Genomic DNA, 26,943 nt, shown 5'->3' with positions numbered 1-26,943 from the left:
TTTTAGCCCCCCTGTTTAGAGAAGATTTTTTCAACACAATTCTAAACATAATAGTTTTATTGACTCATTTCTAATAGCTGATTTATTTCATCTTTGCCATGATGACAGCACAGAATATTTGACTAGATATTTTTAAGACACTTCTATACAGCTTAACTAGGTTAATTCGGTTAACTAAGCAGGATAGGGTAATTAGGCAAGTGATTGTATAACGATGGTTTGTTGTGTAGACAGTTGAAGAAAATATGGCTATTTTACAGTGTAATACTCGCTGCTCACTACTCTTGAGTACTTTTAAAACAACACAGGCCCATTGTGAAAACGTAGTCCCGCAGACGTTTCTGGAGACGGCGAATTACGTAGGCGGAGGTACGTATGGCTGCATTTCATTTCTTTAAACGAACGCTACGGGGCGGTGTGACGCCGTTCCTTTTCGCACTACTAGCTGACCGCTTACCTCCGTATGGACGCCAGTTTGTCCCATTAGCGCGCCACGTCCGTCGGCGGATTTGAGAGGCAGAGAGGAGTTGACCACGAAGACGGGGGTTCGAGTCTGGTGAAGAGCGGTTCCAGAAAGCAGGTAAGACAAAAACAGAATCCAAAACATAAAACAAACAAGTGAATAGCAGAGTTAGGATGTGGTAAAAAAAACAGTCAGACGAGGGCTTTTATTCTTTTGGATTGCTTTTGAAACGTGTTGGTTGGGTTTAGGGAAGTGGGTGGGCGGGACAATCGATAAAATTGATTGGGTTTAGGGAAGGGGGAGGTGTGGGTCAGCCAATCGTTCGCTCAGTCAGTCAGAAAGTCTGTCCAAAAGTGAGTCAACAGCGGCCTCTGGTGGGTTTACGCGAGAACAGCAGGCGCGAATGGCACTCGCGAGGAAAATTTGAGATCTCGAAAAGCGTACAAGGCGACCTCTAGCAAAAACTGCAGAAAAACATGCCGCCGAGACGTATTTCGTGGTCTCCAGAAAGGTCCGTGGAGGTACGTTTTCAGAATGAGCCTGGGTTGTTTTAAAAGGTCTGCTTTTTACTCATACTTTGAGTAATATTTACCACAGATACTTTTACTCTACTTACACTACATTTTTAGATCAAGTATATATATATCTAAGTGCTTCTAACAGAAAGAAAAAATGTCAACGCGTTACTAAACATAATAGTTTTAATAACTCATTTCTAATTCTTGATTAGATATTCTTCAAGATACTAGTATTCAGCTTAAAGTGACATTGAAAGGCTTAACTAGATTAATAAGGCAATTTAGGTAAATTTTTACAGTGTACTTTTTTAAAAGTATATGTAAAGTTTTTTTTATGTTAAATAACTTACATACTAGTAAATAAAAACACCATGTTTTGTATCATCTCTCTTATTTGGGTCAAATAATTACCAAATCGGTATGCAAACATCAATTTAAGCTGTACAGTATGTATTCTAACAGGTTTAATAGTTAAATAAGTGTAATAATTGTATGATTTGTGCCCTGCGGAGGGTTAATGAACAGCGTGTCTCGCTCTTACATCACCCGTCCTCTGCTGAACTCTGAGTTTTATCTCAAGAGAAAGAGCTTTATGACATAGACGTGTGTGCCAATATTATATTATTTCACTGCTGTCAAAAGCTTGTGTTATTTCATGCCTGTGAGCAAAACATACTATTTTTATAGCAAGTTAGCTACATGATTTATGTTACTGTTAAGTAAGACGAGTGGATTTAGTGTATGTGGATTAATTTAAAAGTGGGTCAGGATGTGCTTCTTTTAAATAAGTGATTTTAATGATTACATAACTGCCTTCATTTGATTAAAAATACAATAATATATGTGTTATTGTGAAATATAGTCAGCATTATTACTAGTCAGAAATCATCTGGTGATCCACGTTTCTGATTATTACACTGCTTTTCTTACTTAAAGTTTTTATCTGGTTTCCAGTCCAAATATCTACAAATTCTTAAATCCAGAAGCTTTTTCTGGATAAGTACAACATGTTGTCTTATTTTAAGAAGTAATAAGTCAAAAATTAAGTGAGTTTTTCCTTAAAACAAGCAAACAAGCAAAAAACATAGAATTTTTACAGTCTGCTTTCAATATTGTTCAGTCTCGTCTTAAAGATCTTAAATTGGTTTTAAATGTAGACAAATCTAAATTAATGATTTTCACAAATTGTCACAAATTATTATTATTATTATTGTTGTTGTTATTATTTTTATTATTATTATTATTATTATTGTTATTATTATTATTGTTGTTATTATTATTATTATTATTATTGTTATTATGATTATTATTATTATTATTATTATTATTATTATTATTATTATTATTATTGTTATTATTATTATTGTTGTTGTTATTATTTTTATTATTATTATTATTGTTGTTATTATTATTATTATTATTATTATTATTGTTGTTGTTATTATTATTATTATTATTATTGTTATTATTATTGTTATTATTATTATTGTTGTTGTTATTATTATTATTATTATTATTATTATTATTATTGTTATTATTATTATTATTATTGTTATTATTATTATTATTATTATTGTTATTATTATTTTTATTATTATTATTATTATTATTATTGTTATTATTATTGTTGTTGTTGTTATTATTATTATTATTGTTATTATTATTATTATTATTATTATTATTATTATTATTATTATTGTTGTTGTTGTTATTGTTATTTATTTGTTTATTTTTTGTTTATTATTTCTAATGTTGATTATAAAACTTAAAAACAGTTGTGCTGCTTTTTACACTGTAAAAAATCTTACCAGCTTAAATTGTTTAGTTGGATCAAATGAAATTTTCTAGTCATCTCAACTTACATTAGTCACACTGACTAGAAATATTAAGCTAAATCGGTCACACTTTACAATAAAGTTCATTAGTAAATGTTAATTAATGCATTTACTAACATGAACAAACAATGAACAATTCATTTACTACAGTATTTGTTCATGTTAGTTACGTTAGTTAATGAAAATACAGTTGTTCATTGTTAGTTCATGTTAACTCACGGTGCACTAACTAATATTAACAAGCATGTACTTGGATGTTAATAATGCATTAGTAAATGTTCAATTATGATTAATAAATGCTGTACAAGTTTAGTTCGTGATTAGTTCATGTTAGTAAATGCATAATGAACCTTATTGTAAAGTGTTACCGTTAAATCTTATATAACTAAATGAATTCAGTTGATTAATTATCAAAGTAATATAAAACCACTTGTTGTCATGATGTTTTGTCATGTTTATGTATGTTATTAACATATTTCTGCGTTCAATATTGAATATAACGTTTTAAAGAAAATACTAAAACAGTTTGTAACATTACTATTAACATTAACAATTAGAATGACCCTTAAAAATATTTCTCTGTACAGGTTTTGGCTCCAGAATGCATGAGGCAATATTGCGTAATGAGCGCGCATTCCTGTCCAGAGCGCGCACGGAGACGTGTCAGCACTTTTTTTTTTTTTACCTCAGAGCCGGTGGTCGTGAACAGCTCTAAAATTTACGTTGCGTTTATCGCTGTTTTTGTAATTCAGCATCCTCATTAATTAACTCAAGGAGGAGGTTACCGCTGTTTGTATTCTCCATTTCTCCAATCAGAAAGGGTAGGGATATGGTCTCAGTCAGCTCTGACGCCTCCCTCTCTCCGCACGTGCACGTGTGAAGCCTCTGCGAACGCGCATCAGACCGGCCGTAAGGTAAGACTGAGGTGGGGAATCCTTATACAATATTGCGTATCACCAATGCCCCATATTTCATTGAGATGATGATTATTCATGCGTGAAACGCAGGTCTCCGCCCCTCATACTATAGAAGTCAGCGGATTTATGAGACGCGCACAGGAGCGCGCATCAGTATTTAAAGAGACACGCTCACTGAAAGCTCGCGTGAACTTGAGGTTTTAACTGTTTCATTTTATTTAAGTTTATTTCGCTGAACATGGACCAAGGTAAGACAACTTTACTTTTAGCATTTGTCAGGTTTCCTATATTTCTCAATATATTTATAGGCTGTTTTACGAAGATATTAGTCTATTAAGTTTCATAAATCTCAGCACAGGTCGGGATTTCATATATTTTTAAAGTATGTAAAGAATGTTTTATTTATCTAATGTTACACAATTGTTTTGCCACACACAACAGCTTGATGTTAAGGTTCTGCTTGTTACTTTGTTTGTTTATTTATTTATTTATTTATTTATTTATTTATTTACTTTATTTACTGCCTATTTTTTCACAAACATTAAATGTATTATAAAATCTTATATATTTTAAAAGAATGTTTATTTATGTAATTTTATACAATTAATTTTGCCACACTCTTCAGCTTGATGTCAAGCTTCTGGTTGTTACTCTATTTCTTTATTTATTTATTTATTTATTTATTTGTGCAAATATTAATTCTTTTACATTCTAATATTATTTCTTCTATATAAAATAAAATCTTATAAATTTTTAGTATTTAGTTTTATTTATTAAAATACAAATAATATTTATTTCTTTATTTATATCTTTATTTATTTCTTTATTTATTTACTGTAGCCAATAATAATTCTTCCACAAAAATTAAGCATATTATAATATCTTATATAATTTTAAGTAAGTAAAGAATGTTTTCTATATATAATGTTATACAGATTGTCATATATTTATTGTGACAGTTACTGTAGCCAATATCAATTCTTCCACAAACATTAAATATGATATTTCCTGGAAAATATTGATAATTCGGGTAAACAGACCACTTTTTCTGAAAAGCAATCTTTTTGTGATGCTATTTTTCTGATTTTACTGATCATGGACCTGTGGGCGTTTTTCAGTGTATTTATTTTTTACTCAAATATTGCTTTATATTATTTATAAATACAGAATTAATTTATTTAATTACTGTCCACCCTCTACACAACTTAACTTGACTGTAATGCAGTAATAATATCCTTATAAACAAATAGTGTGTCTTTAACAACTAACATTTTAATGAATATATAATTTTGCACTTGTCATTTACATACAAGTATTTACGTTATACTTGCATGTCTAAATACAACGTGAACATTATGAGTCCTTTTTTGTAATCAGAGTTTAAAGGCACCAGAGAAAATTCATATTCACCTTTATTTTTAATTTATTTTATTTTATTTATTTTTATTTTATTTTATTTTACATTATTTTATTGTATTTTTTTACTTTTTAAAAAAAAATATTTACTTTTATTTTATTTTACATTATTTTATTTTTTATTGTTTATTTTATTAATTTTTTTATTTTATTTTGTTTTATTTTATTTTATTTTATTATTATTTTTATTTTATTATTTTTTTTATTTTTAATTATTTTATTTTATTTATTGTTTATTTTATTACATTTTTTATTTTATTTTGTTTTATTTTATTTTATTATTTTTAATTTATTTTTTTATTTTACATTATTTTATTGTATTTTTTTAACTTTTTAAATTTTATTTATTTTTTTTTATTTCATTTTATTTTATTTTACATTATTTTATTTTATTTATTGTTTATTTTATTACATTTTTTATTTTATTTTGTTTGATTTATTTTATTTTATTTTAAATTCACATTGAATGTTTTCCAGTTTTTTTTACACAAAAAAATGCTCATATGAGCCGATGATGTTAACATGATCTCACCTCTATTTTCAGACATATCTCACTTTATTCTTTCAGACCGCAACTGTAAATGAATGTTTTGAGCACAGCATCATTTTTGAGGTTTACTTGTAATTGTAGATTACATCTTCACCAGTATTTCAGACACAAACACACTTACTTATAATTGTGTGGGAGTTAGAAATACTGTTTTTTTTTTGTGCCTAGGTAACCATTTCTTATTAGGGACTTGAATAGGTTTGTAAAGTGCCCATTTTTACCTAATTTTCCTTATTATGTAATTTTTGCTGAGTCATGTAAGGCACAGCAGTCTGGTTCCAAAAGAAAAAAAAACTTCATTAATTTTCTCCACAGGCAATTACATTAACAACACCTGACAATCCGTTCAAGACAGACCAGTTGTGAGCTCTAAAGTTATGAATCAATTGTAAACATTTTTAATAAATATCTTTACATCAATTCAGTATAGTATTTAAAAAAAAAGTTATTGGTGAATTCATTTAGAAAATCGACAATACCCATGACGCTGTACAGAAAATTCTACCAATCAGAGCACAGCAAAAGAGTCTTAAGCCCCACTAACTGCCATGAAGCAATCAAGTTTTTGTAAGCCTTTTAAGTACAAATTACTTAAATATATACAGGTTATTGTTACCTAATATATAATTTTTGCAGATTTACTAAGTATTCAGACCCTTTGCTCAGTATTTAGCAGAAGCACCCTTTTGATCTAATACAGCCGTGAGTCTTTTTAGGAAAGATGCAACAAGATGCAACCTCTCCAGTTCTGTCAGATTGAATGGTAAACGTTAGTGGACAGCCATTTTTTAGGTATCTTCACACTATAAAAAGTAAATCCGTAAAATTTACGGCAAAAAAAAACGGCAGCTGTGGTTGCTGGTATTTCACCGTTAAAAATACGGTACAAACCATTAAAGTAATTTCTAATTTTTACAGTAAACTACCGTATTCCATAAATTTATAGATGTAATATGTCTGCATTTTGAATTACCCAAATCTACACATCTTTTGTTGCACAGATAGACAAGTTAACACTGCCATATGCATGTAGTGATGAGAATGAACCAATGCCCATCAAACAACTTTTCCCTCAAGCAGAAAAGAGTATCAGTGGGTAGAAGGTGCTCAGTGTCATCCACACAGCTACTAAACACCAGTATGGTAACCGGTGGTGGAAAGAGTACTGAAAAATCATACTCAAGTAAAAGTACCATTACTTGCCTAAAAATGAGGTGCGAGTAGAGTAAAAGTATCTGTTGTGAACATTACTCAAAGTATGAGTAAAAAGTAGACCTTTCAAAAGTACTCAAGAGTAGTGAGTAGTGAGTATTACGCTGTAAAAAGCTAATGTGTTTACATGTCATTTGTGGGTGTGTGTAAACGTAACATTCTGTAGTGCATTTAGTTATTGCTCAGCAGGCACACAACATCATAAGAAGTCAATATTGGGTTTGATTTAGGTTGTGACGTCAGGTGACCAAAATTCAACGTCTAGCCAACATCTAAGGACAATGTTATTTTGGTGTTTGATATTGACGTCAAATGATGTTGATATTTGGTTGATTTTAGGTTGTTAGAACGTAACCAAAATCCAACGTCGAGCCAACATCTTAAACTAATGTCACATTGACGTCAAATACTGACGTTTTTTTCATCAGGTATGGCAACCAAAATCCAACATCTGATAGATGTCATAGTGGTAACGTCCACACAACGTCAAGCTGTTACGCAGTTAGACGTTGATATTTGGTTGGTTTTAGGTTGGACGTTGAACACTGACGTTGGCCTGACATTGGGTTCTAATGTCAACCTGATTTTCATTTCTAAACAAAATGCAGCGTCCCCATGACACTGGTGTACAATGTCAATCTGACGTCATGATGGCGTCTTGTGCCTGCTGTTTAAGGCCATTTCGGTCATCATACAGTAAACATCCGTCATCTTCTCATCAGTGGCATGCATCTAAACAGTCTCTGGGTCAATGCGTGTAAAGACTTTGGACATCTTCTTGGACACTTTGAATACTTCCAAACAGTTTGCTGCAATTATGAATCGCTCATGTCTTGAGGGAGTTCATTATGATGCCATTTACCTTCTATGTGTGATTTGATTGGACTCGCAGGACTGATTTTTCTAATCCACATAGACAGGAAATCTAAAGTAGTGACTGCAGGCTGAAGGAAAGTTGTGGAGTAACAGTACCGATGCTGCGCTAAAAATGTACTCAAGGGAAAGTGAAAGTACAGATTTATAAAACTACTTAGTAAATTACAATTTCTGAGAAAAACTACTTAATTATAGTAATTTGAGTATGTGTAATTTGTTACTTTACACCACTGATGGTCACACACATAAAATTAAAGTCATTTTTTTACAGTGCAGAGATGCTCAATTGGGTTTAAGTCAGGGCTCTGGCTGAGCCATTCAAGAACAGTCACGGAGTTGTTGTGAAGCCACTCCTCTGTTATTTTAGCTGTGTTCTTAGGGTCATTGTCTTGTTGGAAGGTAGACCTTCTGGCCAGTCTGAGGTCCTGAGGTCCTGAGAAGGTTTTCATCCAGGATATCCCTGTACTTGGCCGCATTCATCTTGCCCTCAATTGCAACCAGTCATCCTGTCCCTGCAGCTGAAAAACACCCCCAGAGCATGATGCTGCCATCACCATGCTTCACTGTTGGGACTTTATTAGACAGATGATGAGCAGGGCCTAGTTTTCTCCACACATAACGCTTAGAATTGAGGCCAAAAAGTTCTATCTTGGTCTCATCAGACCAGAGAATCTCATTTCTCACCATCCTGAAGTCCTTCAGGTGTGTTTTAGCAAACTCCATGTGGGCTTTCATGTGTTGGGCCACTCTGCCATAAAGCCCCGACTGGTGGTGGGCTGCAGTGATGGTTGACTTTCTACAACTTTCTCCCATCTCCCGTCTGCATATCTGGAGCTCAGCCACAGTGATCTTTGGGTTCTTCTTTACCGCTCACCAAGGCTCTTCTCCCCCGATAGCTCAGTTTGGCCTAATGGCCAGCGCTAGGAAGGGTTCTGGTCATCCCAAACGTCTTCCATTTAAGGATTATGGATGTCACATCGCTATTAGGAATGTTAAGTGAAGCCCCCTTAAGCAATAGTTTTGGATTGTCTCCAGAACAAACCACTGTTATATAATGACTTGCCTAATTACCCTAACTTTACCCTAATTAACCTAGTTAAGCCTTTAAATGTCACTTTAAGCTGAATACTAGTGTCTTGAAGAATATCTAGTCTTATTATGTGCTGTCATCATGGCAAAGATAAATAAATCAGTTATTAGAGATGAGTTATTAAAACTATTATGTTTAGAAATGTGCTGAAAACAATCTTCACTCTGTTAAACAGAAATTGGGAAAAATTTAAACAGGGGGGCTAATAATTCTGACTCCAACTGTATAACGTTTGTGTGATAGAGACGGAGCGCAGCACCATGACGGAGTTCTGGAAGGAGCACTCGAAGCAGGCGACGGTGGAGGAGATGATGTTGGATTCTCACGCTCAGGAGCTCACGCAACACGAGCTGCCCGAGATCCTGGATCTGCTACCTGCGCTGTCTGAGTCCTGCGTGCTGGAGCTTGGAGCCGGCATTGGGTCAGTCCTGCGCTAACGTGATGATCGGATCATTCCCTTTATTATGCAAAAATCCCTTTATAAGGGGTTTAAACACAGTTGTGTGTCAGCAGTGTGTGAATATAAGCAGCTTCTAGGGGTAAAAAATGAATTAATTCTGTTTTATAATCAGACTTGATATAAACAGTCTGCAGAAACACTTTGATTGACATTCTTCCTTTGTACAAGTCATCAGAAGGGGAAAGCCCCGTCCACTAGTGAGCATCTCTCCCTCATTAGCATAAACAGCAGCCCTGAGTGAGAAGCAGCCGTCTGTCCATTAGCCATTAGAGTGTTTGAGCTGCTGAAGATAATGTCAGCATAGACTAAGAGGATTCTAGATGTGGAGTTTTAGATGAAGCACTAATGTCCCGTTTTGAATCTGCCGCTATGCTGACACACAGGCATTTGTAGCTCCGCCCTATTTGGAAACGAGCACAATCTCATTTGAATTTAAAGCTACAGTCAGCAAAATGCTACAATCAAAGCCTAAAAGGGTCAGTTTCAGAGCGCTAGAAAACTTTATACACACATATACAGTGTTGGGCAGTACTGTCGCTACAAGTAGTGACGCTACTAGCTTAACTACATTTCTCAGTAGCGTGACGGAAGCATCACTACTTTATAAATCAAATAGCTTTTCAGTAGCGAAGCTATGTTTTTAGTCAAGTAGCGCAGTTGCGTCCACACAAGCTACATTTACCGATCGCAGATTAATAAGTGACGACACCGACATTCACGGAGCTGTGAGGACAGTGTCTAGCCGGTGAAGGTAAATCCATATGATGGCAAGAATCATGAGTTCTTCTTCTTCCTGTTCTACGATGGTCAACAACAAACTTTTTGGTGCATTACTGCCACCTCTTGCTCTGGTCGGTGACGTCGCAAATCAACCATTGGGCTGACACGAGAAACCTGCTTGTTGGAAATATGACTGAGGGAGAGGACCTTTACTACAGTAAACTAATATATATATAAATATAAATATATCGATTAGTTTACTGTAGTAAAGGCTAAAGTATACTACGGTAATTACTATTATTTAATGATAGTTATTAATGATACTACAATATGTAATTTTGTGTAAATATTTCCCTTTACTATACATTACTATAGTATTTTAAATGCGTAACACCTGGTTGTATAGATTTTTTGTTTTGTTTTTGCTGTTATATACCATAATTTGCTTCTGTTTAGTACAATATTATTTACAGTAAATAACTGAACTAAACAGTTCTGCCTCATATGATTCATTGACAGTGTTATTGATCACTAAGATATGAATGATAATTTAAGTTGCTTCGATTTATAAATGAAAACTGGAAAAAATAGCTTAAATGTAGCTAAGCTACTTTTGCAAAGTAGCTTTTAGCTTAGCTTGCTACATTTCTCACGGTGTAGCTTTTAGTGTAGTTAAGCTACATTGTAAGTAGTGTAGCTGATAGCTTAGCTCACTACATTTTTCAAGTAGCTTGCCCAACACTGCATATATATAAATACATATATATCTTTCACTTATCATGTAAAACTGAGCGCAATAGGTCCTCTTTAAAGGGACCTCTTTTAAATTACCTCAAGCCTCACCTTCAATTACCATCAAGTGGTTCAAAACTTTATGAAGGTAAATTGAAAGTTGAAAACCTGTAACCATTGACTTCCATAGTAGGAAAAAACAAACACCATGGAGGTCGATGGTTACTTCAGAATATCTTCTTTTGTGTTTAACAGAAGAAAGAAACTTATAAAGGTTTGAAACAAGTAATGGGAGTGTAAATGATGACAGAATTTTAGGTTTTGGGTGAACTACCCCTTTAAGAACTTTAGAGAGTATTACTGAAATTATTAACTGGTAAGTAAATGGTTTTGAGAGTATTACTGAACTGAAATGTGAATGGGGTGACGTCAGATGATCTGCTGAGTTGTTCAGCCTGCTGTATTTGCTCCATTGTGTATTCAGACGGTATACGAGGCACCTGATTGGCCGAGCTCGTCACGTGACCGCTGTGGATTTCATGGAGAAATTTGTGGAAAAGAACCGGCAGGACAATGGTCATCTGGGCAGCGTGGAGTTCATTCAGGCCGACGTCACAAAGCTGGGCTTCCCTGAACACAGGTGAGAGAAAACACCAGACAAACACTCTGCCGTTATTAGCATTACGTGTAACTAAAATAAATTAAAACAAAACCTTTTAGATGTTCAGTCTGTTAGTTTTATCTAAGCTAGTGTGCTCCAAAACAAAACAGAAGATATAAAGCTGATATAAACATGTAAAGCTTGTAGTTTGTCTACCTAAATGGATCGATGATTTATTTCATGTCACCTCATACTTCAGTCTCTCATCAAATCTTCTGACCAATCAAATGCTCTCTAGTATCTAACATGCCCCGCCCCCTTCTTTTCATTCGCTTTTCATTTGATGCGCTTGAGCTCAACCACTCTCAGTGCCAGAGCTCTGATTAAAACAAAACACTACTGGCTTTTTTTTAAGAGGAGGAGCTACTACGTGCCCCGCCCTCTTTGTGTTTTAGTTGAGATAACGGCAAACATCAAATAGCAAATGCACATTTCAAAGCACTTCATGAGACCTTTAAGATATAATCAACCCAGGCTAATTCTGAAAACGTAGTCCCGTGGACGTTTCTGGAGACTGCGAAATATGTAGTCGGGGGTACGTCCGGCTGCATTTCATTTATTTAAGCGAACGCTGCGGGGCGGTGTGACGCCGTTCCTTTCGGTGCTTGCCGGCCGGCCGCTCGCCTCCGTGTGGAGGGCTTTCCCGCTGCAACCAGTTTGTCCGGTTAGCTCTTCGTGTACTTTGGCAGACTTGAGGTGCAAAAAGGGGCTTATGACGACGACGACCGGATTCGAGTCCGGGGAAGAGCGGTTCCAGAAATCAGGTAAGAAAACAAACGTGGTAAAAATCAGACAAGGGCTTTTCTTTTTCTGGACGGCTTTTGTGAATCGTCGTTGGTTGGGTTTAGAGACGGAGGAGGGTGGGTCAGCCGATTGGCCGGTCGCACGGTCAATCATTCTGTCATCCAGGCAGGCAGAAGGTCGTTCGACAGCGGCCTCTAGCGGGTTTACGCGAGAACGGCGCGGGAGAAAGCGCTCACAGTGGCCTCTCGCGGATTCGCGAAAACAAAAACTGCAAAAATACGTACCTCCCGGGACGTATTTCGCGGTCTCCAGAAACGTCCACGGGACTACGTTCTCAGAATGAGCCTGGGTTGGATATAATTATTAGCGTTTTCAGTATTTCCTATAATATTTGTCTTCAGGAGAAAGTCTTGAGTTTTTTATGTAAGTGTGTGTTACATACGTATACACAATAAATATATAACACACACACACACACACATATATATATCTTATGTCAAAACAAACTTTATTTTGGATGTGATCAGCATTTTGGTCTGTTAACAGTAAACAGTAAATGTGAAGATGAGCTGTAAGTATATTTTGTTTAGAACTGTCAGAACACTGATCGACTCACAGCTAAATAAATACATACATAAATTCATTACTTACTTTATTTTCTTTTATCAAATATTTCCCAAATGATGTTGAACAGATTCAGGAAATTTTCACAGTATTTCCTCTAATATTTTTTCTTCTGGAGAAAGTCTTATTTGTTTTATTTCGGCTAGAATAAAAGCAGTTTTTAATTGTTTTAAGGTCAATATTATTAGCCTCCTTAAACAATATTAGTTTTGGATTGTCTCCAGAACAAACCACTGTTATACAATGATTACTCTAACTTTACCCTAATTAACCTAGTTAAGCCTTTAAATGTCACTTTAAGCTGAATACTAGAGTCTTGAAGAATATCTAGTCTAATATTATGTGCTGTCATCATGGCAAAGAGAAAATAAATCAGTTATTAGAAATGAGTTATTAAAACTATTATGATTAGAAATGTGTTGAACTAAATCTCTCTGTTAAACAGAAATTGGGGAAAAAATATACTGGGGGTTAACAATTCACTTCAGCTGTACTTACTTACTAGATGTCAAGTTTCATGTGTTCTGATGTATCTTCCTGTTTCAGTTTTGACCTGGTCTTCTCTAATTGGCTGTTGATGTATCTGAGTGACCAGGAGCTGCAGTCATTGGCTGAGAAGTTCCTCAGGTGGCTCCGCCCAGGTGGATTCCTGTTCTTCAGAGAGTCCTGCTTCCACCAATCAGGTCATCATGCAATCTCACGCTTGGTTTTTTTCTGTTTGGTGACAAAATAATAAGACACAAATTCTGATCATGTGCATTCCTATAGAACATAAATCAAATTGAATACATTTTATTTAACATTTTAAATGTTTCTGAATTATAATTATTGGCTTAATAATTGTGATATCACTGTAAAACATATTGGGCTGGACATGACTTGTCAACAAGTTATTAACTATTCTCAATTAGTTCTATTTTTCTGTGTCATTCTCAGTTTTGTTAGTTTATTTTAGTCACTTTGCTGTGTTTTTGTTGTTGTTTTTTAGTCGGTTTTATTTTATTCTTTGTTTGAACATTTTCTTTAGTTGTTTTCTCTTTATTTAAAATTTGGAAATGCATTATGGCAAGGGTGTCCAAACTCGGTCCTGGAGTGCCGGTGTCCTGGAGAGTTTAGCTCCAACCCTATTCAAACACACCTGAACCAGCTATGCAAGCTCTTACTAAAGTAGATATACTAGAAACCTACTGGCAGGTGTGTTGAAGAATGTTGGAGCTAAACTCAGCAGGACACCGGCCCTCTAGGACCGGGTTTGGACACCCCTGCGTATTGGGATCTTGATACACTGCTCAAGACACCTTTTGATATTGAAAAAATTTAACAAAGTGATTGTAGGTATTATTTTTAGGTTTTAAATTACTTTTATTGCTTAACGTAACTTACTTATTTTTTAACAAAATGTAACAAAACATGTATATGATCCGTATGTTTGTTAGTATTTATATATATAAACATATCCGTGGGGCGTCACGGTGGCGCAGTGGGTAGCACAATCGTCTCACAGCAAGAAGGTCGGTGGTTTGAGCAGAGTTGGCATTTCTGTGTGGAGTTTGAGTGTTGTCACCGTGTTGGTGTGGGTTTCCTCTGGGTGCTCTGGAGCATGCGCTATAGGGGAATTGAATAAGCTAAACTGACCTTAGTGTATAAGTGTTAGAATGACTGTGTATGGGTGATTCCCAGTGTTGCGGCTGGAAGGGCATCCGCTGCGTAAAATCATATGCTGGATAAGTTAGCGGTTCATTCCGCTGTGGCGACCCCTGATTAATAAAGGGAGTAAGCCGAAAAGAAAAAGAATGAGTGAATGAATATATCTGTGTGTGTTGTGTGTGTGTGTGTGTGTGTGTGTGTGCACAAGTACTTCTAATGCTACTGCAGCTTTATGATATCAGCCACTTGTTTTGCTCCTAAATGAATCATTTTAAAAATAATGAGTTGAATCAATGATTCTGTGACTTTTGTTCAATACGAGCATTTATTTAGTTCCTGAATGAATATGGACTTTTATATGATTCATGTGAAGGAATGAATCAGTGAGTCCATGAATACATGAACTGCTTGTTATTGCTTTTGAATTAACACACATTTTTGCAAGACTCGATTCAAAGAATGATTCAGTGACTCGTTAATAATGTCAGCCATTTGCTTTGTTCCTAAATAAATGATTTGAAAAAGAATTGGATGAATTAACGATTCTGTGACTTCTCATCAAGACATTCAGATTTCCGTATTTTCCGAGCTCAGTGGGGCGACCCCTGTGATTTGCGCAAATGCAAAGTATTTATTTATCTTTTTTGGACGGGTCATCGTGAGGCTTATCGTCATGAAAGCAGACGAGCTGATGGTTTGCCCCTTCAGTGTTCATCATTGTGCACAAGAAGGAGCAGTAACTACTTTATTCTGGACGTCTTCCAGTGCTCTATGTACATTATAAATGTAGCCAGGACACACATTTGTTATTATCCTCTGCAAATCATCTGTTCTTATGTCATTTGTTTAGTGCTACAGCCAGGCACCTCAAATTTAATACCTGAAAGTTTAGATGATAGGCTATTACAAATTTCCAGAAATATATTTTATAATTAATTAAATCTATTAAAAAGAGGGACTAAGCTGAAGGAAAGCAAAAGTGATAAACTCTTTTTAGCCATGTATGATATTTTCTTCAGGGTGTATTAGGCTGCTCAATTCAACTGGACTTAAAATTTTAAGGTCTTTAAACTATTTAATGGCTTAAAACGGTTTGAATTGTTGACTGACTAGTAGTTTGTTTATCACGTTGGAATAAAGAGTACTAAATTACAGGAAAATGGATATTCTGTGGACACTAGAGCACTAAACCGAGTTAGTGGCGCCCTCTTGCGGCGGTGTGTGGATCTGTGGATCTCACATTGAAGTACAAAATACTGTATAAACCTATTAAATATTACTAAGGTCACTATTACACTGATAAACATTTGAACTGATGAAACAAAAAAATTACTTGAATTGTGTGTCTATAAATGAAATATTTATGTAAAGAATATTATTATTTATTATTATTAGAAGTATTGCTGCTATTATTTAAAAACACACACACAAATATATATACTGTATATATATACATTTATACAGGGGCGTAACAGCCATTTTAAAGGTGGGGGGACAGCTGTATGGTCACCCAAAAGTGATTAATGATTTATTAGCAATAAAGTTTATTTAATAATCTTTTAACCAAAATTCTAAAATAATTACAAAATATTAATAATAACAATAAATAAACAGAACCACACACATTTAAATTAAGCATTACTCTGTGTGAAAATATTCTTAAATACTACAATTCAATTGCAAAATTGCAAGTTGATACTACACATATAACGTGAGATGGATATCGCCATGTGTACTTGCAGCGATGCGTCATTCATAAAAGCAGAACACGCAGGATTCAACACATAGATTCACCAATTACTCCCCAAATACATGCAAGTAAGTGGTTGGTGAACTTAGAGAGGAGTAGATTCAACTTTATAGTTACTTTCAGTATGTGTATCTGATATGATTAAAACACATCGGCAAATTATATTTGAATGGATTGTTAGACTTCATTGTGTTTTACAAACGCTAAAGTTCTTGTTTTACTAGTACTTGTGTGTATTTACATGTCTAAATCATAAATTAAGCATTAGGCGGTTAAAAAGGCTGCATAATTGTGATAATATAACACGTCTTTTGAGCAGAGTTAAGTTGGTCTTGTTTTCGGGAAAAAAAACGAAAAATAGAAGCACTTTTCCGACGGTCCCTTACTGAGAGCTTAGCTCAGCGCGAGCCCTCTCTGGCTGAACGCATATTGCGACTGCTCAAGCAGTGCTCGTAATATCGAGCGAAAAAAGAAAGACAGCTGTGAAACATAACCAGCTTTGTCTTTTCTGCAGGGAATACAGTTTAGATCTTTTTTGGGTAAGAGGTTTTTTAGTTAATGCTGTCCATCACTGAATGTGTCAGGAATACCGAAAACAAAACCAACTTAACCCCGCTGTCTTTCTCTGGCTCAGACAAGACACCAGCACCAGGGACTTTACGGTTCTCACTTCGAAACGGAACAAAAGTAGGATTCTGTAACGTTAGTGATTTACCGTGATTTACCCAGCTGTAGCTGTTGCTCCCTTCCGCGTCATACCTGTCTTTGACTGCAAAGTGAATGAATGAAGCTCGTGGCAGACGCTCAAGAGATTCGCGCTGTGATTGGCTGAGTGATCGTCACTCAAATCAAGTAACAAATCAGAGAACACTTGCGGCCGCTAGGTCAAATAAAACGTGTGAGCCAGTCGGGGGACAGAATAACCTGTTTCCAAAAAGTGAGGGGGACGTGTCCCCCCCGGTTGCTACGCCCCTGCATTTATATATAATAATAATTATTGTTGTTAATATTATGGGGGGAGAGGGGGGTCTCGTCTTCCTTTTTTTGTCCTCGGCTGATCACATGCCTGATTAATACTGTGAAAAAAATAATTTCTCTGCTAAACATAATTTAATATTTGATTAAAAATATTTGAAATCTTGACAGAATATAATTCTAGCTCCATAATTTTGACTGTATGTCTATAATGGTTTGATTTTTGGAGCAGTATTTCTGCAGGTTTAATGTTTGTAATTTTAACGTCCACAGGGGACTGTAAGCGTGATTTTAACCCCACGCACTACAGGAGTCCAGCTGACTACAATCACCTGATGACATCAGTGCTGCTCGACCAATCAGACGCCACCGAGAAGAGACACTATGGCTTTGATATTGTACTCAATAAAACAGTTCAGACATACGTGAAGGTAAACCACACACTTTTAGTTTAACTTCGCAACAATAACATGTCACACTAAACTCTGATCAACAAGTCCCGGCTGGGTCAGTTGGCATTTCTGTGTGGAGTTTGCATGTTCTCCCCGTGTTGGTTTCCTCCGGGTGCTCCGGTTTCCCCCACAGTCCAAACACATGTGCTATAGGGGAATTGATGTACTAAATTGGCCATAGTGTAAGAGTGTGTGTGCATGTGAATGAGTGTGTATGGGTGTTTACCAGTACTGGGTTGCAGCTGGAACAGCAGCCGCTGCATAAAACATTTGCTATAAAACATTCCGCCGTGGCGACCTCTGATAAGCCGAAGGAAAATGAATGCATGATACTGTTGAAGAGAGTAAAATCTGAAAATAAAATGCTAATTTTGTCTCAGATGAAGAAGAACCAGAACCAGTTGTGCTGGCTGCTGCAGAAAGCAAGGCGTGACGTGTCGGAGCAGCATCAGGCCGGATTCTCCACGTTCCAGCAGTTTCTGGATAATCAGCAGTACACCAGACGGGGAATCCTGCGCTACGAGAAGATGTTCGGCTGCGGATTCGTCAGTACAGGAGGACTCCAAACCACCAAGGTCTGAGCGCGCAATACTGCAGTCTCTAAATATCTAATAATATCTAAATATTTAGTTATTATATCACTAAAGAGTCATGTGAGGTTAAAATATAATATATATATATAAATATTTAACATATATTAATATAAATATAAAATAATAACATAAATATAGACATGAATATAAAACATATATTCAATTCAATTCACCTTTATTTGTAAAGCGCTTATACAATGTAGATTGTGTCAAAGCAGCTTCACATAAAAGGTCACAGTAAATAGGAACAGTGTAGTTCAGTTTGTAGTGTTTAAGTTCAGTTCAGTTGAGCTCAGTTCAGTGTGGTTTAATAATCACTACTGAGAGTCCAAATATTGAAGAGCAAATCCAACGATGCGCAGCTCTACAGATCCCGAAACATGCAAGCCAGTGGCGACAGCGGAGAGGGAAAAAAAACTTCACTAATGGCGGAAGTGAAGAAAAAACCAGTTGGGCACGATCATTTTAATTTCTCCGCTGGCCAAACGTCTTGTGCAGAGCTGCAGTCTCAGCGGCGGAGGCTGGAAGCTGGCCTCAGCGAAGACTCGTCTGTCTCTGGAGCGTCACAGGATTCAGTCTCATGTTCTCCACTCTTCCATGACCACCACAGTAGCTGCTCAGGATTCGGCCTGGTCCAGGATATGGAAACCTTGGGATCATCTCGTCGTTGGTCTTGGATCGAATCAGTGACTCTGCATAGTCTGAGGGCCTTGGGATGAGTATCCCCAGGTGGAAATGGAGAATAAAGAAAATAATTAGCGTAGCTGATGTTCACAGTGTATATCAACAAGATGCATAACCTGTGTGGAAGCCCCCTAAGTGGTGCACTAAGTGTATGCTTTACTGAACAGATAGGTCTTTAATCTAGATACAAATATGAACATAAATATAAAGATAAAGCATAAATAGAAAACATAAACAGTAATAGAAAACATATAAATATAAATATAAAATAAAAAAATTTATGTAAAATGTTATAGTTCATTCTTAATTTAATAATAATAATAATAATAATAATAATAATAGTTAACACTCTAAAATATAAAATATTTAAAATATAAATATAAAACGTAAATATAAATAGCAAAACATAAACATAAAAAAATCTAAAACAGAATTGTTATGGTTTATTCTTAATTTTGTATTATTATTATTATTATTATTATTATTATTAAATTAATAATGAACTATAACATTTTATGTTTTTGATTTTCTATTTCTATTTATGTTTTATATGTTATATTTATGCTAGATATGTTTATATATGTATTTATAAAATATTATTATTATTATTATTATTATTATTATTATTAAATAAATGTTAATTTTACATTTTATTTACAAATTAACATTTTATATTATATTTATATATAGATTTTTACCCATTTTAACCCAACAGCTTGGTTACTAGGTATATCTGACCCAATGTTGTCAATTTTGTTGTTGTTTTTTTACTGCAACATATTCAATTAACAAGGTATTCATTTTGAGTAGGTTTTTCATCAATACATACTATATATGATTTATTGCTGACAATTTATTTTACAGTAACAAAATAAATGAATAAATAAATAAATAAAACGAATATTATATTAAGCAAAATAATAACTAAATAATACAATAATTACTAAATAATAACAATTACTATGTGATAATTACAAACATAATATTAAAATCTACCAGACTGAAGTGTTTGAAGCAACCTGTCGCTCTAATTCTAATTAACAGGTTAATATTTTAGTGATTCCTTATTTTTGGGCTCATGGATCAGCAGTGGAAATCTACTGCTCTCTGCTTTCACAGAGTTATCTCTTCATTTTAGTGAATTATTAATGGTTTGTTTTCTTTGATGTATTAATCTCTAACCTATCAGGAGTTTGTTGATATGCTGAACTTGAGCGCTGGACAGAAAGTGCTGGATGTGGGCTGCGGGATCGGAGGTGGAGATTTCTACATGGCCAAGGTGAGCCAAAGGTTGACAGAGATGGGTTTATGTGTGGCCAAAGAGCGTGTTTAAGTTTGCTTGTTGTTTTTGAACAAGCAAGAACTTGTTACAAAACATAAATTCCATTTTCGCTATATTTTAACATATGTTAGCATGCTGCACGTTCTGACCACGTTCACAAGATCATTTACAGCTGTTTTCTGACTTTCGTCAAATGTTTTATTACTGATGACAGACCTTTGGAGTGGAGGTTTTGGGCATGGACCTGTCCTCAAACATGGTGGAGATCGCCATGGAGAGAGCCGTTAAGGAAAAACTCCCATTAGTAAGTCACGTTTTGTAATCAGTAAATACATAGCAAAACCTAAGAGACCATATATCCAAGCCCATCACAGTAATCAGAACAGCTTAATATTGCAACCCAGGCTCATTATAAAAACGTACCTCCACGGACATTTCTGAAGGACCGCGAAATACGTCCCGGCGGCACGGTTTTCAGCAGTTTTTCTTTTCGCGAATCCGCCAGAGGTCGCCGTGTGCACTTTTTGAGATCTCAAATTTCCCTCGCGAGTGCCATTCGCGCCTGCTGTTCTCGCGTAAACCCACCAGAGGCCGCTGTCGACTCACTTTTGGACAGACTTTCTGACTGACTGAGCGAACGATCGGCTGACCCACACCTTCCCCTTCCCTAAACCCAACCAATTTTATCGATTGACCCGCCCACCCACTTCCCTAAACCCAACCAACACATTTCAAAAGCAATCCAAAAGAATAAAAGCCCTCGTCTGACTTTTATTATTATTTTTTTTTTTTATGTACCATGTTTTCAGATTTTACCACGTTCTCACCCTGCTATTCACCTGTTTGTTTTATATTTTGGATTTTGTTTTGTCTAACCTGCTTTCTTGAACCGGACTCGAACTCCCATGTCCGTGGTCAACTCCTCTCTGCATGTCAAATCCGCCAACATATGTGGCGCGCTAACGGGACAAACTGGCTGCAGCCGGAATGCCGTCCATACGGAGGTATGCTGGTCAGCTGGTAGGCGCGAAAAGGTCACACCGCCCTGTAACGTTCATTTATAGAAATGAAATCAACCCAGGCTCATTCTGAGAACGTAGTCCCGTGGACATTTCTGGAGACCGCGAAATATGTAGCCGGGGGTACGTACGGCTGCATTTAATTTTTTTAAGCGAACGCTGCGGGGCGGTGTGACGCCGTTCCTTTCGGCGCTTGCCGGCCGGCCAGCCAGCCGCTCGCCTCCGTGTTGAGGGCTTTCCCATTGCAACCAGTTTGTCCGGTTAGCTCTTCGTGTACTCTGGCGGACTCGAGACGCAGAGAGGGGCTGACCATGACGACGACGACCGGGTTCGAGTCCGGGGAAGAGCGGTTCCAGAAATCAGGTAAGAAAACAAAAACAAAATCCAAAAAATTAAGCGAACTATTTTGTCACAGGGTGAGAATGTGGTCAAAATCCGAAAACGTGGTAAAAATTAGACGAGGGCTTTTCTTTTTCTGGACGGCTTTTGTGAATCGTCGTTGGTTGGGTTTAGGGACGGAGGAGGGTGGGTCAGCTGATTGGCCGGTCGCACGGTCAATCATTCTGTCATCCAGGCAGACAGGCGGAAGGTTGTTCGACAGCGGCCTCTAGCGGGTTTACGTGAGACAGCGGGAAAAAGCGGAAAATCCGCCTCTCGCGGATTCGCGAAAACAAAAACTGCAAAAATACGTACCTCCCGGGACGTATTTCGCGGTCTCCAGAAACGTCCACGGGACTACGTTCTCAGAATGAGCCTGGGTTGAATGAAATGCAGCCATACGTACCTCCGCCTACGTAATTCGCTGTCTCCAGAAATGTCCGCAGAGGTACGTTTTCACAATGAGCCTGTGTTGCAATATTGACCCTGGCCAATGAATATATGACTTTTAATATTTCATCCAAAGAGTGATGTTAATAATAGAGAGTGCATATATATTTATTAGAAATGTGCATGGCTTTGCTGTAAACTCCACAGCACATAGCTGCTAGAAGTGTGTGTGTTTCCTCTGCAGGTGCAGTTTGAGGTGTCTGATGCCACAAAACGAAGGTTTCCTGACTCGGCGTTTGATGTGGTTTACAGCAGAGACACCATTCTGCACATCAGGGACAAACTTCACCTCTTCACAAACTTTTATGTGAGCGTCCACGCAGGACTATGCATGTGTGCATGTTTAGCGTTGAGTAGTATTAATTAGAATTTATTTACGTGTGTGCGTGCATAATGTTTGTGTGCATAAATAAGGCAATACTAATATCTTTGTGCATTCTTGTGTGTAAATACACAGTCAGTGGGTAGCAGATGTGTGTGTGTTTTTGAGTTCCAGTGAATATAAGTGTGTGTTCAGTGTTTGTGGTTTGAACAGTTAACCCTTGAGCCTTGTTTTATTTAAAGGAGAGAGTCCAAACGCGTAGGTGAATGCAATAACACTGGAAGTAAACAAAGCTGACTGGGAAAACATTCTCAGGAAATTAAAGCACAGGGTTGAGTTTCATGTGCATCATCTCCCTCTACTGGATAAAACATGTACTTTCATAAGAGTGGAGAGTTATTATTTATTTTTATGTTTTGCTTTGAATGCTTTAACATGCATCTCCATTATAATGCATTAAAAGGTAGTCTTTTTTAACTAAAAGCCATATGATTATGACTATATCTGGGCTATATCAAAAAGTTCTCCTTAATGAATTATTGTGATGTTTTCTACTCTTTTCTTACAGATGAAACACACAAATAATATATTCATTCATTTTCTTTTTCGGATTAGTACCTTTATTAATCTGGGGTCGCCACAGTGGACTGAACCACTAACTTATCCGGCATATGTTTTACACAGTGGATGCCGTTCCAGCTGCAACCCATCACTGGGAAACATCCATACACACTCATTCACACACACTAGGGACCTGTATCACATGTTTTTGGACTTGTGGAGGAACCTGGAGCACCTGGAGGAAACCCACACCATCAAACTCCAAGCAAACTCCACACAGAAATGCCAGCTGACCCAGCCGAGGCTCAAACCAGCGACCTTCTTGCTGTGAGGCGACAGCGCTACTCACTGCGCCACCGCGTTGCCCCAAATAATATATTTAGAAATATATTTATTTACTAAATACTAAATACTGATAAGTAATCTGGAATATACCATTAGTTGCATTTATAAGCATGTAATTTCCATTATTGATTTCAATAGAACAGAATTACATTTTTTGTTTTATTTATAAAGAGGAAAGAATGAAAGAAAACTAAATTATGAAACTGAAATGACAGAAATATAAACCTAAAAAGCTTTTACGCTGGCCCAACCGGGGATATTAGAAAAAACACACAGCATTTATCCTTGTATAAGTCTGAAATTTCATTTATGATGGTCTTAAAACAGTCTTTAAAAGTCTTAAAAGGGACCTAATATGTCTCTTTTCACAAGACCACAGCCTTGCAGCTCAAGACTGTGTACTCACTGAAGCTAAGCAGGGCTGAGCCTTGTCATTACCTGGATGGGAGATCACATGGGAAAACTAGGTTGCTGTTGGAAGTGATGTTGATGAGGCCAACAGGGGGCGCTCAACCTGTGGTCTGTGCTGTCTTTTGGGTGGGACGTTGAACCAAGGTCCTGATTCTATGTGGTCATTTAAAATCCCATGGCACTTGTCATAAAGAGTAGGGGTGTAACCCTGGTGTCCTGGCCAAGTTCCCACCATCAGCCCTTAACGGCCTCCCAATCATCCCCATTTACTAAATTGGCTCTGTCCTGTGGCTGCCGTCGCATCATCCAAGTGGAGCTGCACACTGGTGATGGTGTAGATAGATTTCCGTCATGATTGTGAAGCGCTTTGGGTGTATGGTCATACACGATAAATGTGCTATATAAATACACACATTACATTACAAGACTTAAAATAAGCCTCTGATGTCTCTAGGGTGTGTGTGAAGTTTCAGCTCAAAATACTCCATAAATAATCTTTCTAACTATCTGAAACTGACCCCTTTAGGCTTTGATCCTAATTGTGCTGTTTTGGTGACTGTCGCTTTAAATTCATATGAGATTTTGCTCTTTTCAATAGTGGGCGGAGCTAAGCAGCAGATTCAAAATGCAAATCCTGCTTCTCAGGGCTGCTGTTTATGCTAATGAGGGAGAGATGGTCACCCATGGGCGGGGCTTTCCCCCCTCTGATGACATCATACAAAGGGAGAATGTCAATCACAGTGTTTCTGCAGACTGTTTTGATCAAGTCTGATTATAAAAGTAGAATTCATTAATTTTTACCAATAGACGCTGCTTATATTCACACACTGAAAAATATTAATGTCTGATTTTGATCTCTTTTGAATCTAAATAGCCCAGGTAAGGCAAAGCAAGTTTATTTATATAGCACATTTCCACAAAGTGGCAATTCAAAGTGCTTTACATAAACAGGAATAAAAGAAACAAGTATAAGAGAAATAAAAACAAATACTAAAAATGCTAAAAAATAACTAAATAAAATATAATAAATAAGCATAAAAGCAGATCAAATGTGTTATAAAAGAATTAAAAAGAAGAGAAAAACATACTAGTTCGATCTGTGGGACGTAGCACAGAGCTCATTCAGTAAAGGCACAGCTAAACAGATGTGTGTTCAGTCTTGATGTGATCTGATCATTTCTGGAAGCTGATTCCAGCAGTGAGGGGCGTAGTAGCTGAAAGCCGCTTCACCCTGCTTTGACTGAACTCTTGGGATTTCTAATCTATTTGATCCTAAAGATCTGAGTGATCTGTTAGGTTTGTATTCAGTGAGCATATCTATAATGTATTGAGGTCCTAGGCCATTTAGTGATTTATAGAGCAGTAATAATACTTTAAAATCTATTCTGAGTGTAACTGGGAGCCAGTGTAAAGACCTGAGGACAGGTGTGATGTGCTCTGATTTCCTAGTTCTGGTCAGAATTCTGGCCGCAGCGTTCTGGATGAGCTGCAACTGTCTGACTGTCTTTTTGGGAAGGCCAGTGAGGTTACAGTAATCCACCCTGCTGCTGATAAAAGCATGAACAAGCTTCTCTAAGTCTTCACTGGAAACAAAGCATCTAATTCTTGCAATGTTTTTGAGATGATAGTATGCTGATTTACTAACTGCTTTGATATGACTATTGAAACTCAGATCTGACTCCAGAGTCACACCAAGATTCTTGACCTTATTTTTCTTAGCCTAAATGTGTTTTGGTGTGTGTGTGTTTCAGTCATGGATGAAACCGGGTGGTAAACTGCTGATCAGTGATTACTGCTGTGGAGAAAAGCCCTGGTCTCCAGCGTTTCAGGATTATGTGAAGCAGCGTGGATATATTCTCTACACACCGCAGAGATACGGACAGGTGAAAAACATTACAGCCTCATAAAACCATAAGAAGCTTGTTTTTATTGGGATTTAGTAGTAATCTGTTACGCAACATTGATGATATCGGTCACTATTGCACTGTACGTGCCAAAAACAGCTGGCGGAGTGACAGAGAGTGTGTTTGTGCAGCATGACCTTGATGATATGAGTGTGTTTGTGTGTGTTTTTCAGTTCCTGAGCGAGGTGGGATTCAGTAATGTCCGTGCAGAGGACAGAACCGAGCAGTTTATCCACGTCATAAAGTCTGAACTGCAGAGAGCGGAGGAGATGAAGGACGAGTTTATACAGGTAAACACACACACACAAACACACGCTCGCGCAACATCTGCATTATATTTGCAACCTCATATTTGCATGAGGAAATACAGTATTTATTTCACTTTTTCCCCATTAGAGCTGTTAGTAATGTGTGGCGATAAGTTCTTGGGAAATATAATATGCATACATTAGAAAACTGAGGAAAATTACCTTTACATTTGTTTCTAAATATTGAAAAGTAATCTTATTGGATTATATCATTAGATGAATTTATAAGAAGGTCATTTCCATTATTGATATTAATGGAATGAATGGAATAGAATAGAAATCATTCATTCATTTTCGCCTTGGTCCCTTTATTAATCAGGGATCGCCACAGCGGAATGAACCGCCAACTTATCCAGCATATGTTTTACGCAGCGGATGCCCTTCCAGCTGCAACCCAGTACTGAAAAACACCCTTCAAACACCCAGGTTGAAGGAAAATGGCTGCTTCAATCTGTAACATTCTCTCAATTGTAGTAGGATCTTGTTACTAACATTGGTAGCATTTAACACTGTATAAAGCCCATAATCAGTACCTGAGGTTATTATTGTCATGGTAGTTTATGCCTTTTTTTCTGCTGTGACGTCGCAGAAATAGAAACGATTTCTAAAATAGAGATTTTGCGCATTGTTGTCGCAGATGGTCAGGACAAAAACTCCTTTATAACATGGAAAAGAGCATTTATTGCATTTTAATAAACTGAATTTTGCATTAATATTCGTGTTTATCGATAATGTGAATAAGCTGTTGTCTCCCCACACAGGAGTTCTCTAAGGAGGATTTTGATGCCATTGTGAGCGGATGGAGGGAGAAACTGCAGCGCTGCGAGACTGGAGATCAGCGCTGGGGGCTTTTCTACGCCACCAAACAATAAATAAACGAGAGAAAATCCTGATCGAATGCAGATCCCTTATTAAACTCACTGTTCTGTCAGATTCTGTGAATTGTACAGCAGTGTTACAATAGTATTTCCAGAGACCAACACACTGTTATTATACAGCATAATTTTAATTAAATTACACTTTATTTACTCTTTTGTCTGTGGT

General features: G+C 36.5%; 1 protein-coding gene across 2 annotated transcripts; it reads left to right on the top strand.

Moving 5' to 3' along the window:
• The first annotated feature begins 3,562 nt into the window (after nt 1–3,562).
• On the top strand, nt 3,563–26,927 carry pmt (phosphoethanolamine methyltransferase). 2 transcript variants are annotated; one of them, XM_056472183.1, is made up of 12 exons: nt 3,563–3,730; nt 9,121–9,298; nt 11,274–11,429; nt 13,365–13,501; nt 17,464–17,621; nt 18,023–18,217; nt 20,109–20,198; nt 20,416–20,505; nt 22,233–22,355; nt 25,439–25,570; nt 25,765–25,881; nt 26,661–26,927. In XM_056472183.1, the coding sequence occupies exons 2-12, from the start codon at nt 9,138–9,140 to the stop codon at nt 26,769–26,771; spliced, it is 1,470 nt and encodes a 489-aa protein (XP_056328158.1). In that variant the 5' UTR covers nt 3,563–3,730; nt 9,121–9,137; the 3' UTR covers nt 26,772–26,927. The 2 variants fall into 2 exon arrangements, with proteins under 2 accessions (XP_056328158.1, XP_056328157.1); XM_056472182.1 differs by lacking the exon at nt 3,563–3,730 and adding an exon at nt 3,871–3,981.
• The last annotated feature ends 16 nt before the right edge of the window (nt 26,928–26,943 follow it).

Source organism: Danio aesculapii, chromosome 14 (genome assembly GCF_903798145.1).
Source record: "Danio aesculapii chromosome 14, fDanAes4.1, whole genome shotgun sequence".
Lineage (NCBI taxonomy): Eukaryota > Metazoa > Chordata > Actinopteri > Cypriniformes > Danionidae > Danio > Danio aesculapii.
Note: the sequence above shows the minus strand (reverse complement) of the source record. Positions and strands in the feature narration are given on the sequence as shown.